Genomic DNA, 15,313 nt, shown 5'->3' with positions numbered 1-15,313 from the left:
CGATCCTCTGTAAATTGCATATTTCAAAGGTATAGTCGAATGGCTATACCCTATAAATATCATAATGTGGTTTTCTCTTTTTTAATTACTTCAATTATTAGTTTTGTTTTAATTATTATTTACCTAGAGAATAAGTAGTATGTAAATATTTTATTAAATAAAATATTAAAAAATTTAATCACTATTTATTAAGTAATTGAATTTGTGAAGTTAATTAAAATATTAAGTACTAGTTATTCACTAAGAAAATAATAATTAAAATATAATAACTAATGAAAGTTACTAAATAAGCCAAAGATATGATTTAATGTATAAAAAGAAAGTTTTTTTTTAATATAAAAAAACCTATTGGCATAAGGAAACTAAGTTTATATTTACTTTTAAAAGAAACCTCTTCCGATGACATTTCTTCAAGAAAGTTCTAATCCGAAAAATATAAATTCATATTTTTATTGTTGGTTCAATGTGGTATTTCAAAGGTATAGCCGTTCGGCTATACTCCAGAATGTTTTATCCCTATACCCGTGCGGCTATACCCTACAATTGGAATATTTTTATAGTAAAGCCGAGCGGCTGGACTAGAAATATTTTACAAAAGCAGAGCCGCGCGGCTAGACTGTAAATTGCATATTTCAATTGTGTAGCCGGCCGGCTATACTCTATAAAATATCATAATATGATTTTCTCTTTTTCAATTACTTTAATTAGTAGTTATATTTTAATTATTATTTACCTAGAGAATAATTAGTTTGTAAATATTTTATTAAATAAAAATATTTAAAAAATTAAACACTATGTGTTAAGTAATATAATTTGTGAAGTTAATTAAAATATTAAGTACTAATTATTCATTAAAGAAATAATATTTAAAATATAATAACTAATGAAAATAACTAAATAAGGCTAAGATAGGATTTAATTAATAAAAAGAAAGTTTTTTATTAAAAAATATATTGGCATAAGGATACTAAGTATATATTTATTTTTAAAAGAAACCTCTTCTGATGACGTTTCTTCGGGAAAGTTCTAATCCGGCAAATATAAATTCATATTTTTATTATTGGTTCAATGTGGAAAATATCTTTAAAGCTTAGAATGTTTCAAAGGTATACGTATAGCCGTGCGGCTATACCGTACAATTAGAATATTTTAGTCATACAGCCGGGCGGCTATACCCCATAAATAGAATGTTTTAAAAGTATAGCGACAAATAGACTATTTCAATAGTACAGACGCGCGGCTGTACTCTGTAAGCAAAATTTTACTTAAGTATAGCCGCCCGGCTATACCTAAATTCCATACTTGAAACGTATAGCCGGCCGGCTATTCCCTATAAATATCATAATTTAATTTTCTCTTTTTTTAAGTACTTTAATTAGTTGTTATGTTTTAATTATTATCATAACAACTAATTAAAGTAATTAAAAAAGAGAAATCCGGATTATGCTATTTAAAGAGTATAGACGCTTGACTATACTTGTAAAATATTATATTTATAGAGCTACATCATAAGTGGTTAACTTGTCATCTATATACAGACTACAGTAGGTGGCCATAGACACGAGTGAGTAAATAAATCTTATAATTTTGGGACTAGTGTCCAAAGAAATTAGGTGGCCATAGACGCAATACAATTGTACATTGAGGTTATTGTGAGGGGTTATAATGAGAGGGTCTTTAATAGTCAGTTGATCCAATGCAGAATTATTATTGGATTGTACCCCCCTCATTGTAATCTTTCAACATAGCTCCTCGTTATAAAAGCTTCCCACAGTCGTACAGAGGGGGGGGACAAAAAGGCCATATGACTCTTTTCATGGGATCAAACTTGCAATAATCCCTTATTATTTAGAGAGGCTGAACCTAAAAATTAGACCTTGGGAGAGAGATGCAGGTTGAAGGCTTGCTCAAGGACCGATCCACCCAGGTTTGCTTTGGTCTTGGGCCTGTCATATATTACACATGAGCAAATACCCGTAATTTATTTGAACAAAAAATCTATGTGCATGGAGTGGGGTATAGCTCAGTTAGTTGAGCTTTTATACCTCCACTTATGTGGGTAGAGATTCGAAATTCCTAGACACCTAATTAATATTTGTGCAAACCCCCTCCCCCAATCGCTTGTGCCAAAAACGTAAAATAATTCTCTGTGCAGAATGTATGTTCTTTACATTTACTATAAAAAAAAAAAAAAACTGTATCGATAATATATAGTATGATTTATTAGTGAAAATGATTACATCGATGACATATTGAATAAATAATCTATTTTATAACTTGATTCTTCTATTAAATGTATCGAAATATACATAAATTCACATTGCAGTGATGGAAAATGATCCCATCATCACCCTAGGCCCCCTTAGTTGTATATGCAAGAAGCTTCAATTAATCCCATCACCCTTGGCCCCAAACACTATCATAATTAGGGTGCTCCACATTTGGAAGCCAACTTGTTCCTCCTAAGTTAACCTAACCCTGGTCCTGATTTGTGATCATCAGTTCCCCACCACCTCTTGTTCTCTTGTGGGGTTGGCTGGTGTTTGGTGTTCCCTTGTATTTTATGGCCAAATTGACAGAATGCAAAAAGATACGATGGTTCAACAAAATCAGATTTTTCATGCCTAACATTTACCTCCTGCAATTATATAAGAGTCACATCCTTCTAGCTGTAACCCAAAGTTGTACCTTTGGATCAAATAATACCTCCAATACAGTACTCCCTAGTTATGAAGCGCAAAGAAAACGAGCGGTCTAAATTCATCAACCCCACACATAGTTATGCATTCAAGTTTCATTTCTAATCAACTTCGACTCGTTTGGTGGATTAGATTATACGGACTGAATATGATCCACAATTATAGTCAGATATTTAGTAGCTTAAAAACAACTTAAAATGAGTTATGTCTAATCACAATCATAGTCATTCATGAATTTATATTGCTTTTCTAGTGTTTTATCATCCGAGACTGAAATATTGCCCAACAAACAGACACACATAATCTTCATTTTGACTACTCTGACAGAGATAGCCAATGTCAATGGATAAGATCTTCTTCTTCTTCTCTCTGTCCCCTGTTGCGTGCATGATAATGAGTGCCACCTGATCCACAAGGTTTTGCTGACTCAGCTCCACATATTTATCTTATATAATATATATTTGAAAATAATAAATATATATATATATCAGTGTTAGCATCGGTCAATGAAAGCTATCATTATCTTGGACCCAAGATGACGATAGTTATTTCTACATGTACTCTACGCCATGCAGAAGAATCATCCTGGCTTTTGTTTTGCTTTATTTAAAGAAGCCTTTAGTGTTGTTTTTTATTTGTTTCATCTAACAAAAGTAGTGGTCCAGAGAACAATTTTTTCTTGGGAAGTTAATTGGATCAAAGAAAAACTCTCACATGCAAAATAGTTGCCACATGTGTTCATATCTAAAAGTTGGGATTTAAGTTAGTGCTGTAGCATTAAAATGACATGATTAATTAGTCAATTCATCTTTTTCAACAAGCATGGTCGGTGTTAGTTTTTTTAATTTTTATAGATGGATAATTACATGTTAGATTTGGTGGGAATATTTGTGGGACTTATATTCTTCAACACGCCTTTACGTACTACATAGTTAATACATGTAGAGCCAAAATCACATCAGAGTCGCATATGTTTATTTGCTTAATCGTATGCCTTCTAGTGTTTTGGGCTTTTGTACTATGATCCAAGTGCTTGCTCAACACGAGCTCATACCCTCTATCTTGATGCTCAGACCACAAGTATTTGGCTAAGTGGCGTATGTTCATCTGCATAAAACTAGCGAAGCAAACTTGACCCTTGTGTGCTTCGCTATGTTTTTGTGGGGTATGTCACTGATCATAAAGTTTATAGGTGTTATCATCCTTCATGACGCACGTATGTCACTATGGATGTCACCTTTGTGGAGCTTCAAAATGTTTAATAGCAAATCATGATTATCTCATGTAACATATTTGAATTAACAAATTGAATGCTTCGAAATTTCAAAACCTACCAAAATAATAGAAAACACTTCTAATTCAAATCCAAACAACTAGAGAATGACAACATACAGTTCATCATAGCCTGACCATATTTTATGCTGGCAAAGTTGTCAAAAGTTCCATATTGATAATGCCAACAATTGTTCTTTCACTTGGCATTAAAAAAAAAAAGAAATTAAAAAGAATTAAGAGAAACATGTGAATGGATAATTCAGACAATTCACAGGCACATCGCTTGGCTTACACCTGTCACTTCATGTTTTTAAGAAATTACAAAAGGCGGCAGATTAGGTTAAGGCCATTGCACTTTTCATTTGTTTTAAGTGCATTAATACAAACCACTTGAGATTATATAATTATTTGATCATGACATGCATTAGGAAATGAACAAGAGATAATAAGATAAAATGTGAGAGCTACTTGTCACCAAGAAGGTGAAAAATATTGAAAGTGGAGACACTAGTGGACACAACACAAGTTGATTTCACAATTTAAGGACTAATGCGAGATCGTTAACTATGTAAATTTGTCATGAATTTCACTTTCGTCCGTATATTTTTAATTACATCGAATTTGATCCTTATGGTTTGCTAATTCTCAAATTTGGTCAATTACATCAAATTTGATGAACTTGTAAATTTTTCATGAGTTTCACTTTCGTCCATATATTCAAGTTTCTTATTACATTCTCGATTTCTTAAAAATAGTTTAATTAAATGTTAATGTGCAATTTAAATAGTAAAAAAGATAGATAATTGCATGATTAGACAAAAAGGAGCATGATCTAATTCATTGTTATCCATAACATCTTTAACAAATCTTCTGAGTCATTGAGACAAAAAAAACATCATTAACAAACATCCGAAAAAAAACGTAGGAGAAAGAAGAAAAATCCTCCAAAAATCAAGAAGAAAAAAGAGGAAAAGCAATCCAAGAATGCAAGTGGGCAGTTCTTTAATCAAACTAAATTCTACCACGCGCCGACGACAGCGTGGCATAAAACATCCAACGCCAATTGACCGCGGTAAACTCCGAAAACAGTGCGCGCGTACGAGGTTTCACTGTTTTAAGAAGCTGCTGCTTTGCTTCTTCGTGGACCTCAGAAATCCAAATCAGAATCCCGAAAAATTCGTCTCCGGGAGAACAAAGAAAAAGAAAAAAGAAGAAGAAGAAATTGGACCGTACGTGTCAGTCCAATCCCTGATCTTTGATCCCCAAAGTTCAGAATTTTCAGGGGGCGTTGCTATTTATGTCTCCCTCTAAAAACGCCCACGAAAGATTTGAGCTTTCAAAGATTCAGCTTATTGTCTTTCTTTTTCCCTTCTGGGATTTTAGCTTAGATTAGAATTAGATTGCAGAGTTTTACAATTTCAAATTTTAGTTTCTGGGTTCTGAAAAGCCCATGTATTTGAATCTGAATTCAGGGTTGGACTCTGTTTGCTTCACATTTCTCTCTCTAAATCTCTCTCAAAAGATTTACAAATTCAGGTTCAAACTCAAGGATTAGACCAAAAACAGATTCTGGGTTTTGTGTCTTTTGGTATATATAGTCTAATTTCGGATTCGGCTTCTGGGATTTCGGATTCGGCTTCTCGGTTTCGGTTTCGTTTCCGGTGGGGTTTGGTGGGGGATGGGTGCTAATATATCGGGTAGAGTTTCGGATAAGGAGGGTTTGGTACAGCCAAGGCTTGGGGATTTACCAGAGAGCTGTGTGGCAATGGTTTTGATGAACATGGACCCTCCTGAGATCTGCAAATTAGCCCGGTTGAACCGAGCTTTTCGCGGTGCTTCATCGGCCGATTTCATCTGGGAATCGAAGTTGCCACCGAATTATCGGTTTATTGTAGACAGGGTGTTTGATGAAACTACTAAGTTGAAGATTTCAGGGAAGAGGGATATCTATGCCAGGCTTTGCAGGTCTAAGTCCTTTGATGGTGGCACAAAGGTAACTCTCTTAGTCTACACTGCTTTTGTTTTTCCTCTCTCTCTAGGAAGGTTCATTTTGCATTTAAGTAAATTTTAGTTTATTTAATTTGAGTGCTTTTCTTGTTTTGTGAAGGAAATTTGGCTAGATAAAAACAAGGGTGGTATCTGTTTGTCGATTTCTTCGAAGGCGTTATCGATTACAGGGATAGATGATAGGAGGTATTGGAATTTCATAGCAATTGATGAATCTAGGTGAGTATTTAAAGTACTTATGTTAGAAATTTGATGAGCCAGGAACCAGCCAGAGCTTCAATTGTCACCTTTGCCCGATATTTGCAAAGCTATGTACCTTGTTGATTTGTAATCTTTCTATGATGATCATATGTCTTATGCCATAAAATCTGAATGACAGAAGAACCTTATCTGTTGTGTTTGCTTTTCCATTTGTGTAGATTCCAGACAGTCGCCTATCTCCAACAAACCTGGTGGTTTGAAGTCAGTGGAGAGTTTGAGTTTCAATTTCCATTAGGTAAATACAGCCTGTTCTTTAGGCTCCACCTTGGCAGATCCTCGAAGAGATTGGGTCGCAGAGTATGCAATTCTGAGCATGTTCATGGCTGGAACAAAAAACCAGTGAGGTTCGAGCTATCAACTTCTAATGGTCACCGTGCTGTATCCCAATGTTACTTGGATAATCCTGGAAACTGGGTCGATTACCATGTGGGAGATTTTGTTGTTGACAATCCTCATGCTTTGATCAAGATCAAATATTCGATGACCCAGATCGATTGCACTCACACCAAAGGCGGTGTCTGCGTAGACTCTGTGTTAATATACCCCAGTGGTGTAGCAAAAGAGCCTTAGCTTGTTTTTGTGGGCAGGTAGAGCTGCAAATTACTAGTTATAGGAAGTGTGAGGCCCCTTGGATGCGCGGCAGCTCTAAGCAAGAAAAGATTGAAATTAGTGGTTGTGTTTAGGGCCATCTGATGTCTTTTAGAAGTCGAATGTGTATATGTAATCTTCTATTTGAAGTGTTGGTTTGCAGAGAATGCTTTATGTATTGTGAGTTGTGACCACTATTAATCGATGAATTTCATTCCACAAAGAGCTTCCTTCTTGTTTCTTGTTCCCTTCTCATCTAGTTTGGTTTTCTTTAACACAATCCCTCAAGACACTGAATGAGAAGCCCTTTGACTGGTTTGGGCGCCGAGGGAATGGAAGCGACAGGATCTTCTTTTGCCTACAACAGAAGAACTGAGTTGTGCATGCATCTGGGAAATTGACTAGCAGATTGTCCATTACTTTCATTACTTTGTTTGTCCATTATTTTTGCTTCTCTATTTTGTTTCTAGACAGAGCCATTGGCTGATTGGATGCGTATAAATGAGATTGAACTGTGGTGAAGAATGCTGCAAAATTGGCAGGTTACTGCAGAGGTAACAGCTGATGGGTTTTGGCTTGAAAGATGGGGAAACATAAAGCAGGACAAGGCTTTAGCTAAGAGTGATGCAGACAATAAATCATGTATGGAAATGTTATAACAAAAATCTTAAAGCTCTGAGAATTTGAGGTTGTACACAATGAATTTTGTGTTCCTTTACTTTGTTAATTATGTTCATTAAGCTTTTACAATTGCCTCATTCAAGCAACTAGGCTTATTGTTATGCAAAGCAAAAACAACTACATTCTTGGTACTGGATTATGTAAGAAAACCTATTTTGCACTGCAATATTAACCAAAGCGAAGGAGATTGGCGACCTACTCATTTTGCAAAGCAAAATTATGCTTTGCCAGTTTGGTGGCTTCCTAACCATTTCTAACTTTTTCCATTTGAGTTTGAGCTTTTGACTTTGCTTTCACAAAAATAACCCACTAATTCATCCTTACTTTTGTTGGACCTTGAATGGGCATTTGAGGGCATGCCATCTCATTAACCTCAAAGGTTAACTAACTGCGCTTTTTACCTTTACATATCATGAAAAGAAGGTGGCAATTTTATAGCATATGAGTTTAGAGGTGGAAAGGGCTTATAGCTCAAGTGATTAAGAACATTTATCTCTATACTCGATATTTTAGGCTTGATTTCCCCTTCCCCACCAATCGATTGTAGGAAAAAAGAAAGAGGAGATTGATCTAGCCTCTAGCAAAAGTTAGTATTACATTTAATTACTAACTAGAAGAATCATGCGGCATACACATTATATAATAGAGCATCTTGAGAAATGTCTTAGTCAAATTTAACATCAAATGCCACAAAAGTTTTATAGTTAATCATATTATAGTGCCACTCAAGTAATGCTCTTTATTTTTTTACTAACTTAAAACTTTAATCATTTTATAAATTTGTAAAGTGATAACCAAAAGGACCATAGGAATATGTAAGATTTCACAAAAGTAATTTTTGAGAGTTGAAAACTATACATGACAAGTGATATTTAAGATGCGTTGGTTGGAGTAAGAAAAAAGCTCATTATCTATATATATAAAGCAAAAGGTAGAGAATGGTGAAACATTCAAAATATCAGAAAATGACATTGGTTAATGCAAACATTAAGAATTGAAATTATTAATTAAATGAGGATAATATGATAAATTCATAATTTTTCGTACTTAAAAAATTAAAATTAAAATAAAATTCAGATAATAAATCCTATTTGTATGGAACACAACTACCCATTATTATTTTTTAATTCTAAAATAAATTATTATTATTATTTTTTTTAAAAAGTCTCTCGCAGGCGCGGAAGCTCGTGCAGATAGGCTAGTTTTATTTTAAGAACTTTTCTTATTAAGAAGGATAATACCATACTAAATTCACATATATTATACGAATTTAGGACTTAAACTGAGAACCTTTTGCTCCTTTAACCAATGGCTATATGATGAAAAGTTTAAAACTATACAATATTATGAATATACTATGTGAGTGGACCTTCACGCACCAAGCAATCGTGTCCAAAGAACAAAGAATTATATTCCTTTTCATAAAACAGAATCCACTGTAGAATCAGTGAAACTTGTTTTCTCAAATACATTTTGAATAAATAAGTAAGCAATGCTTAGGGTTAAAGGTGTCCCTTCAGATGGAGCAAAACCAAAGTAATGTTGTAGGGTCTACCACATATCAAATGATAAAAGTAATACAAGATAAAAATAATAATTTGCAGAAGTAGACTAGACGAATTGACGGAGGTAATGAGCTCACCTTTTACACCGAAGTTCAAATAACTTTAAAAAAAAATTAGATTAGTTTAGAGTAAATTAATGAAAGTACCTAATTTCTCAAGATCAACAAGCACATACACAAGCTTATGAAAAATTTACATGATTAGTGACCTCACATTCTTATTCTTTCATAACATCTTGAAAGAGTGTGGTGAAAAAAATCCTTACTTTTTCCTAACTTTGGCCAAAAAAAAATTATGTTACCGATACTGTTAATGAACTCGTTAACTTCTTAGGCCGCAAGGGCGCATCTCATTTTCTCTACCACTCACTCCAAGACATCAAAGAAATAACAAAAATTTATTATCTTTTAAAATGGGCAATGATTTCCCCACTTCTATTTTATCCACTTACACTCATTTTTTAGTTATAAAAAAGGAGTATAAGTAGATAAAATAGGAGAAAAAGGAGTGGGGAAATCACCACTCTTTAAGATAATTTATAAACCATAAAATAACACAAAAAATAGAAACTACCCTTTTGAGACGCCCGGCCGGAAATGCTAAAGGCGCTGCTAAACTTTTTTTGTTTTTTGTTTTAGACAACAAAAATAAAATTACAAAACGATTTAATTGGGTAATCATATCTCTGTTGTGCTTATCACTAACATTTCTCGCCTCTCTCTCTCTCTCTCTCTCTCTCTCTCTCCTCTCCAATCTTTTCCTTTTAGGGTTTGAGCATTTCAGAGACACTTTTGCTCGTGAACAAAAGGTAAAAAATTCGATGCTTTCTTGTAAGTTCTCTACTTGTTCTCTTGTATTTTCTTTTGAATAAAGATTTGTTCCAATTTCTCTTTTTCCCACTGACGGTTCGCTTCAATTTCCTCGATTTGCTGCATTTTTGTTTACGAACATATAAGTTTACAGTTTTGAATTTTTGTTTTATGATTTAATGTTTTCTAAACCATAGATAATGTGAAAAATTTGTGGTTGTCCCTATACCCACCAATATCGTTATCATCGCCGTCGTCTTCAACACAAAAGTAATGTACTTGATGTCATGCATGACAGGAATGTGATCAATTTGATTGTTTTTGGAGTGGGTATTTCTTTGTTTTTCTTAATTGTGCTTGTGAGGAATTCGGATGCTTTTAGCTCTTATAATTTTGGCTTTTACAGTGTTCTTATGATGGGGTTCAGTGGTTTTGGGAGGAATTGTAATTCGTGTCAAGTTTGACAGCACTATACATGGAGGGAATTTGCATTGCATATAATATTTTTTAAATACTTATTTTTGTCTCCAATTTTCATTTTAAACTGTATTGAGGGGTCTCTTACAATGTGAAATCAGGCTTTGAGGCTCGACGAGGCACCCGAGTTTTGTTGAAGTCTCTTGATATGGGTCCCTGTATGGATTTCTTGAACTGGCTTGAACCTGACATGTCAATACAGGTCCTAACTTGTTTGGACGATCCAACTGATCTTGTTCGCATTAGTTCTGTTTCCCGATCTTGGCGTCATTTTGGTGAGCTGAAACAGTTTGACATATTTTAGTTCAATTGCTTTCTTAAGTTTCCTTAGGCATAACTCCACTTTTGATTGTGTCTGGTATACACAATGCATGTTGCTCAATACTTAAATCAATGTAGGAAAGATAGAATGTTTTATGTTTTTTGAAAAATAAGTGGTTCCATTTTCGTTGTTTGTAGGTGGTAAGTAGTATGTGCTGTCTCTATTCTCCCTTGAATATTCTATTACTGGCTTGATTCTCCAATTTATATCTTTTCTTCTTGTTGTCTTTGTGATTGCATCAATTTCTTAGTTTGCAGATTTCTGAAGAGATGATAATTAAGGTTCACTCCTGTTTTGGGTTGATATTTTGAATGATGGAAACCCGTGTTGGTTTTTTTATTTTTTTATTTTTTAAAGAAAATTTATATCCCTTTAGTCCAAAGACATCTTGTCTTACCAAATGAGACTGAAGAGTTTGGAACTTTTTATGTTTTGCAGTGATAGAAAATGGTCTTTGTAAGAAGCTGTGCTTGAGATTGTTCCCTCAGTTATCCAGAGTTGCTCAAGTGATTGAAATCAACAACCCTGACACAAAAGCAGAAGTTGGATCTAGCAATTCAAAGGAATTGGAAACCTTGGAAAGGGAGCATAGGGTCTATGCATTTTTAGCTGTTGGTTTTACATCTTTCAATGTTGGGGATTCCATTAAGAGGGCATTAAGCGCGTCCAGCACTGACAATTTTCCAGAAGAAAGCATTCGCAATACTCTAGAGCCAAGAGATGTGGTGGGACGGAGAGCTTCGTACTGGTCGAGTAAAGGTCAAAGTGACCCTGCAGTGCCTGAGGTGCTGATATACAAGCTGGTGTCTGATTTTGTTGTAATTAATGAAATCAACATACAGCCTTTCAAAGGCAAGTGTTTGAATTTCCGAAATTATGGACATTTCCAATTTGTTTTCACATTTTAAACTTACCTCTGACTCTCTCTCTCTCTCTCTCTCTCTCTCTCTTTCTTCCTGTTAACAGCTTATTTCCAGCTCGGTGGACCCATATATTCAGCCAAGGCTGTGCGTTTCCGATTTGGGCATGCCAAGTCCCCCATGGATGTAGAGAGTGATCAAATGGGTGAATCATTTCCTGACGACAAGTTTATATGGACCTACACTTCACAAGTGTTCCCAATGACTCAGGTGTGTACTACCTGTTCTATAACTCTCCCCCGCCTTTCTGCATTTGAATCTTATTTGTTGTGAAATGGTTCCGTTTATACATAATATCCTTTTTGGACAAAGCAACCTCCTGTTTCCATTGAGAAGGAATCTTCAAATATGATAAAATGGGTGAAATGCACACTAGACAAGTTTTCAGATTATGGATCTTGTAGACGTTCATTACAGTTTTGAAACCGGAAACCTTGGGTTTGCAGTTTTAGATTTTGATACATGTTTGATGCAGCCTTGGAATGTTAGGATCACAAGTTTATGATTGACTATAGACTCAATTTACCCTTTTTTACATCGATTTTAAATCTACATCCCTTGACAAATTTATTTAGCATTTTTTTGAATGTTAAAGCACCTTTCTGATCTTCCAATTAACTAACATTAGCTAACCAATGACTTCCTTACAAACAGGAAAATATCTTGCAGACATTCAAGCTTCCGGAACCAGTTCTTTGCATAGGTGGATTTTTGCAGATTGAGCTTCTGGGTAGAGTTCAGAGACAAGAAATGGATGGCTTGTTTTATATATGGTTAGTTCCACTCTTTTTTTCTTTTTGGTGAAGCCATGTACTCATTTTTCTTGAGTGCAATTATAGTTCTTAAAATTCTCATCCCACCTCCTTTTGAGAATTTTTTTAATATAATTTTATTCCTTGCTGAAGTTAGTTGAAAGGACAAACTTTTAAAAAAAAACTGAGCACAATAATTCTAAAATTATGCCATTATTTTAATTTCAATATTATGCTGGTGGGTATCACCCCAGCCGGGGTTATACAATTCACACCTGGCAATATATATGAGTGAGCGGGTTAAGTAGTAAGGTTTTTTTAGCAACTGGTAGCCTGGCTCTTTTTATATGGTTGGTTTAATACTTCTTTTACATGACGATCAGGAGTCACGTTGACCCCCTTCCGGTACTGATTCTCATGATATTATATTTGATTATGGTAGAACAATGTTATTACATTCAAGGGGTGATGTGGTTCCAACCGATATAAAAAGGGTAGGGTTCGCATTTAGGAATATTGTGGAAGTACTGGTGAGTTGGTTGAGTAATATGTTTTAACAGAATGAAAACTCGTGCTCATAATCTTTTTCCCGAAAAAAAAAAAAAACTCGTGCTCATAAAAAAGAAGAAAAAATTGCAGGACGGGAACAGTGGGCTGTTGGGTGATAATAGCTCCACTCTTCTTCTTTGCTCATTTCAATACTTAGTCTTTAAAGATTATTATGGCCGACACCTTAAGCCCTCAAAATTAATTCTCACGATTCATTGTGTATGTGTATGTTATATGAAGAAACACGTTTTCTTTATTTATGAATTTCTCCTAATATATTCCGTTGGTCTGTGATCTTCTCTTTGGCGTTTAAGAAATAGAAGTGTACTATGTCCTGCCTATTATCATGTTATGGTCTTTGATATTTCTGTTAAATAAGAAAGAAAAATCATACCAGCTGACAGTATCATAAGATATAGGCTTGAACAACCCTCTTTCTTATGTTCCTGTATGTTGATGTAATGAAAATGGACAAACATTCCATAATGCAAAGGAAAAGAAAAGGGCATCTTTTAGGTTCTAGGTTCTAGAGCAGGTAAATGTTATTGCTGACACATGGGTTTCTGGATGGAAACATGACGATGTAATAGATGAGCAGACAGAAATATTACACCCCATGAGGAGTGCAGAATATTTCTCAATGGAATAGATGAGCAGGAAGTGTCAGTTTTGCATTTTAACTAGCTGATTCAATAACCCACTTTAGTACTTGGTTGTTTCCTGCCATTTGATGCCCCTCACATGGGGAAATTTTGCTACTTTGTTCTTTCACATGTTTGGATTATAGAGAAGGTCTCATGTGATAGTGGAAAAAACCTCTTTTTCTCATCTGAATGTAGCTCAACTGTTTATGAGAATGACAGGACACTGGGTATCTAAACTGAATTTCAGTTGTGTTTGTTTCTTAAATTGCAATTTTTTTTGTTATGACCAGTGTTTCAGGTATGTGGCGGGTATTTTTTGCATGTTTTCTAATTTTGTGTTCATTGTTTTTGCATACTACAGCGTGTCTCATGTTAAAGCTAAGGGAAAGTCGTTATCACCCGCATTTGGTGTTGAAATTCATGAACCGTCTGGGCAGTTTGTGTTGAAGAACAACATGCAAGCCAAGGGCAACATCCAACCGAGCTTACCTGAGAATGACTCCGATGTAAACGCGGATTTGGACTTGGAGAGGGATATCAGAGACATGCTGCCATTTGTAAATATGTTGCAAGGAAATGGAGTGGATTTTGATGAATTTGAATGGAATGACGCGGAAGAGGGAATGGATGAAGAGTTCGTGGTTTAACTGTATGTATGTATCAAGTTGCGGTAATTGTCTTATGTATCATGTTATGGTATTTTTCTTTTTCTGGTTTAAACCTCGGCTCCTATCCTCCCGCTTTGAATTGGACATCCGGGGCCTAGTTTTTTGAGTGCTATATAGCCACTCAAAGTGAGAGTGATAATGTGATAGCGTTGTAAACTGTTATTGTAGCTATTTCTTTAATGTGCTGAAAAACACTAATCCTATGCAATACAAAGTAATTATTATTTCCTGTTGTAGTATGGTATGGCTATGGGGTGTGAATATTTAAGATCTGTTTCATGGCGTTTTCCTTTTCTGTTGTATTGTTAATTAAAAATAAATAAAGGAGATAGCGGTGGAGAAACAGAAAGAATTAGGATTTAAGTCATTTGAACTTGGTGAATCTGAATCTGAACTATTTATCTGAACTATTTATCATGTTGATGGTGATAGTTTCCCAAACGTTAAACAAATTCAGAAACAAGGAAATGATGAGCACGCAAGTTTCTCTCTTGCATTCAGAAACATGGTAAGATTAGCTTCAATTTCGAAATCAATCACTGTCAAAATATTTTGGCTTCCTAATTTTACTTTTACCGTGGCTTGTAATATTAATTTTGATTTACCGTCTTAGAGATCTTTAGAGGACCCTCCTTGTAATTTTAGTTTTCGTCTTCAAAAGATTAAAAAAGGGTCGGGATAGAATTCACAACTGCATGCAAAGCCTCCCAGACATTCAATATACAGTTGTCAAATGATCATTTTGCCATCCATGGGAAAGAGAGCATCATCATATATTATTTCTATTGAACCGGAAATTATAGTGACAATAAAAAGGTCAAATTTTAAGTTCAACCTCCTAGTTTGCAAATTGCCCAAACGTTTGCACTAACAAAGATTCATATTGCAATTCTAAACAATTATTAAAAGGAGACTGAAGCACATTGAGGAAACAGACTTCGTTCTTTAGGCTGTCTTGGACTTCGCTGGAGCTGGAAGCAACTGCATCACACAAACAAATGTAGACTATCAGTTTAAACAATCTGAAACCGTAAGAAGACCGAGGCCAATCATAGATTGCCAGAAAGGTGGCATCAGATTTATTAAGCATTCACAA

The 15,313-nt window shown here is 34.8% G+C and overlaps 3 protein-coding genes across 7 annotated transcripts in view; 2 read left to right on the top strand and 1 right to left on the bottom strand.

The window, feature by feature from the left end:
* Positions 1–4,890: 4,890 nt before the first annotated feature.
* Positions 4,891–7,053, top strand: PP2-A13 (phloem protein 2-A13). 2 transcript variants are annotated; one of them, XM_008234512.3, is made up of 3 exons: positions 4,891–5,967; positions 6,082–6,167; positions 6,401–7,053. In XM_008234512.3, the coding sequence occupies exons 1-3, from the start codon at positions 5,653–5,655 to the stop codon at positions 6,810–6,812; spliced, it is 813 nt and encodes a 270-aa protein (XP_008232734.1). In that variant the 5' UTR covers positions 4,891–5,652; the 3' UTR covers positions 6,813–7,053. The 2 variants fall into 2 exon arrangements, with proteins under 2 accessions (XP_008232734.1, XP_008232733.1); XM_008234511.3 differs by having other exon boundaries at positions 6,082–6,200.
* Positions 7,054–9,739: 2,686 nt separating this feature from the next.
* LOC103331844 (F-box family protein) lies at positions 9,740–14,453 on the top strand. 2 transcript variants are annotated; one of them, XM_008234510.3, is made up of 6 exons: positions 9,740–9,884; positions 10,464–10,637; positions 11,123–11,536; positions 11,651–11,814; positions 12,259–12,377; positions 13,911–14,453. In XM_008234510.3, exons 2-6 carry the CDS (start codon positions 10,511–10,513, stop codon positions 14,194–14,196), a joined length of 1,110 nt encoding a protein of 369 aa, XP_008232732.2. In that variant the 5' UTR covers positions 9,740–9,884; positions 10,464–10,510; the 3' UTR covers positions 14,197–14,453. The 2 variants fall into 2 exon arrangements, with proteins under 2 accessions (XP_008232732.2, XP_008232731.2); XM_008234509.3 differs by having other exon boundaries at positions 9,789–9,906.
* Positions 14,454–14,969: 516 nt separating this feature from the next.
* LOC103331843 (peroxisomal membrane protein 11D) overlaps positions 14,970–15,313 on the bottom strand; it is a 51,122-nt gene continuing 50,778 nt past the window's right edge. For all 3 annotated transcript variants that reach the window (XM_089053407.1, XM_089053406.1, XM_008234508.3), the window contains exon 8: positions 14,970–15,198. In XM_089053407.1, coding sequence (XP_088909533.1) covers positions 15,163–15,198 — 36 coding nt within the window. In that variant the 3' untranslated portion in view covers positions 14,970–15,162. The remainder of the gene's footprint in view (positions 15,199–15,313) is intronic.

This window comes from Prunus mume, linkage group LG5 (assembly GCF_029339155.1).
Source record: "Prunus mume cultivar Tortuosa linkage group LG5, ASM2933915v1, whole genome shotgun sequence".
Lineage (NCBI taxonomy): Eukaryota > Viridiplantae > Streptophyta > Magnoliopsida > Rosales > Rosaceae > Prunus > Prunus mume.
Note: the sequence above shows the minus strand (reverse complement) of the source record. Positions and strands in the feature narration are given on the sequence as shown.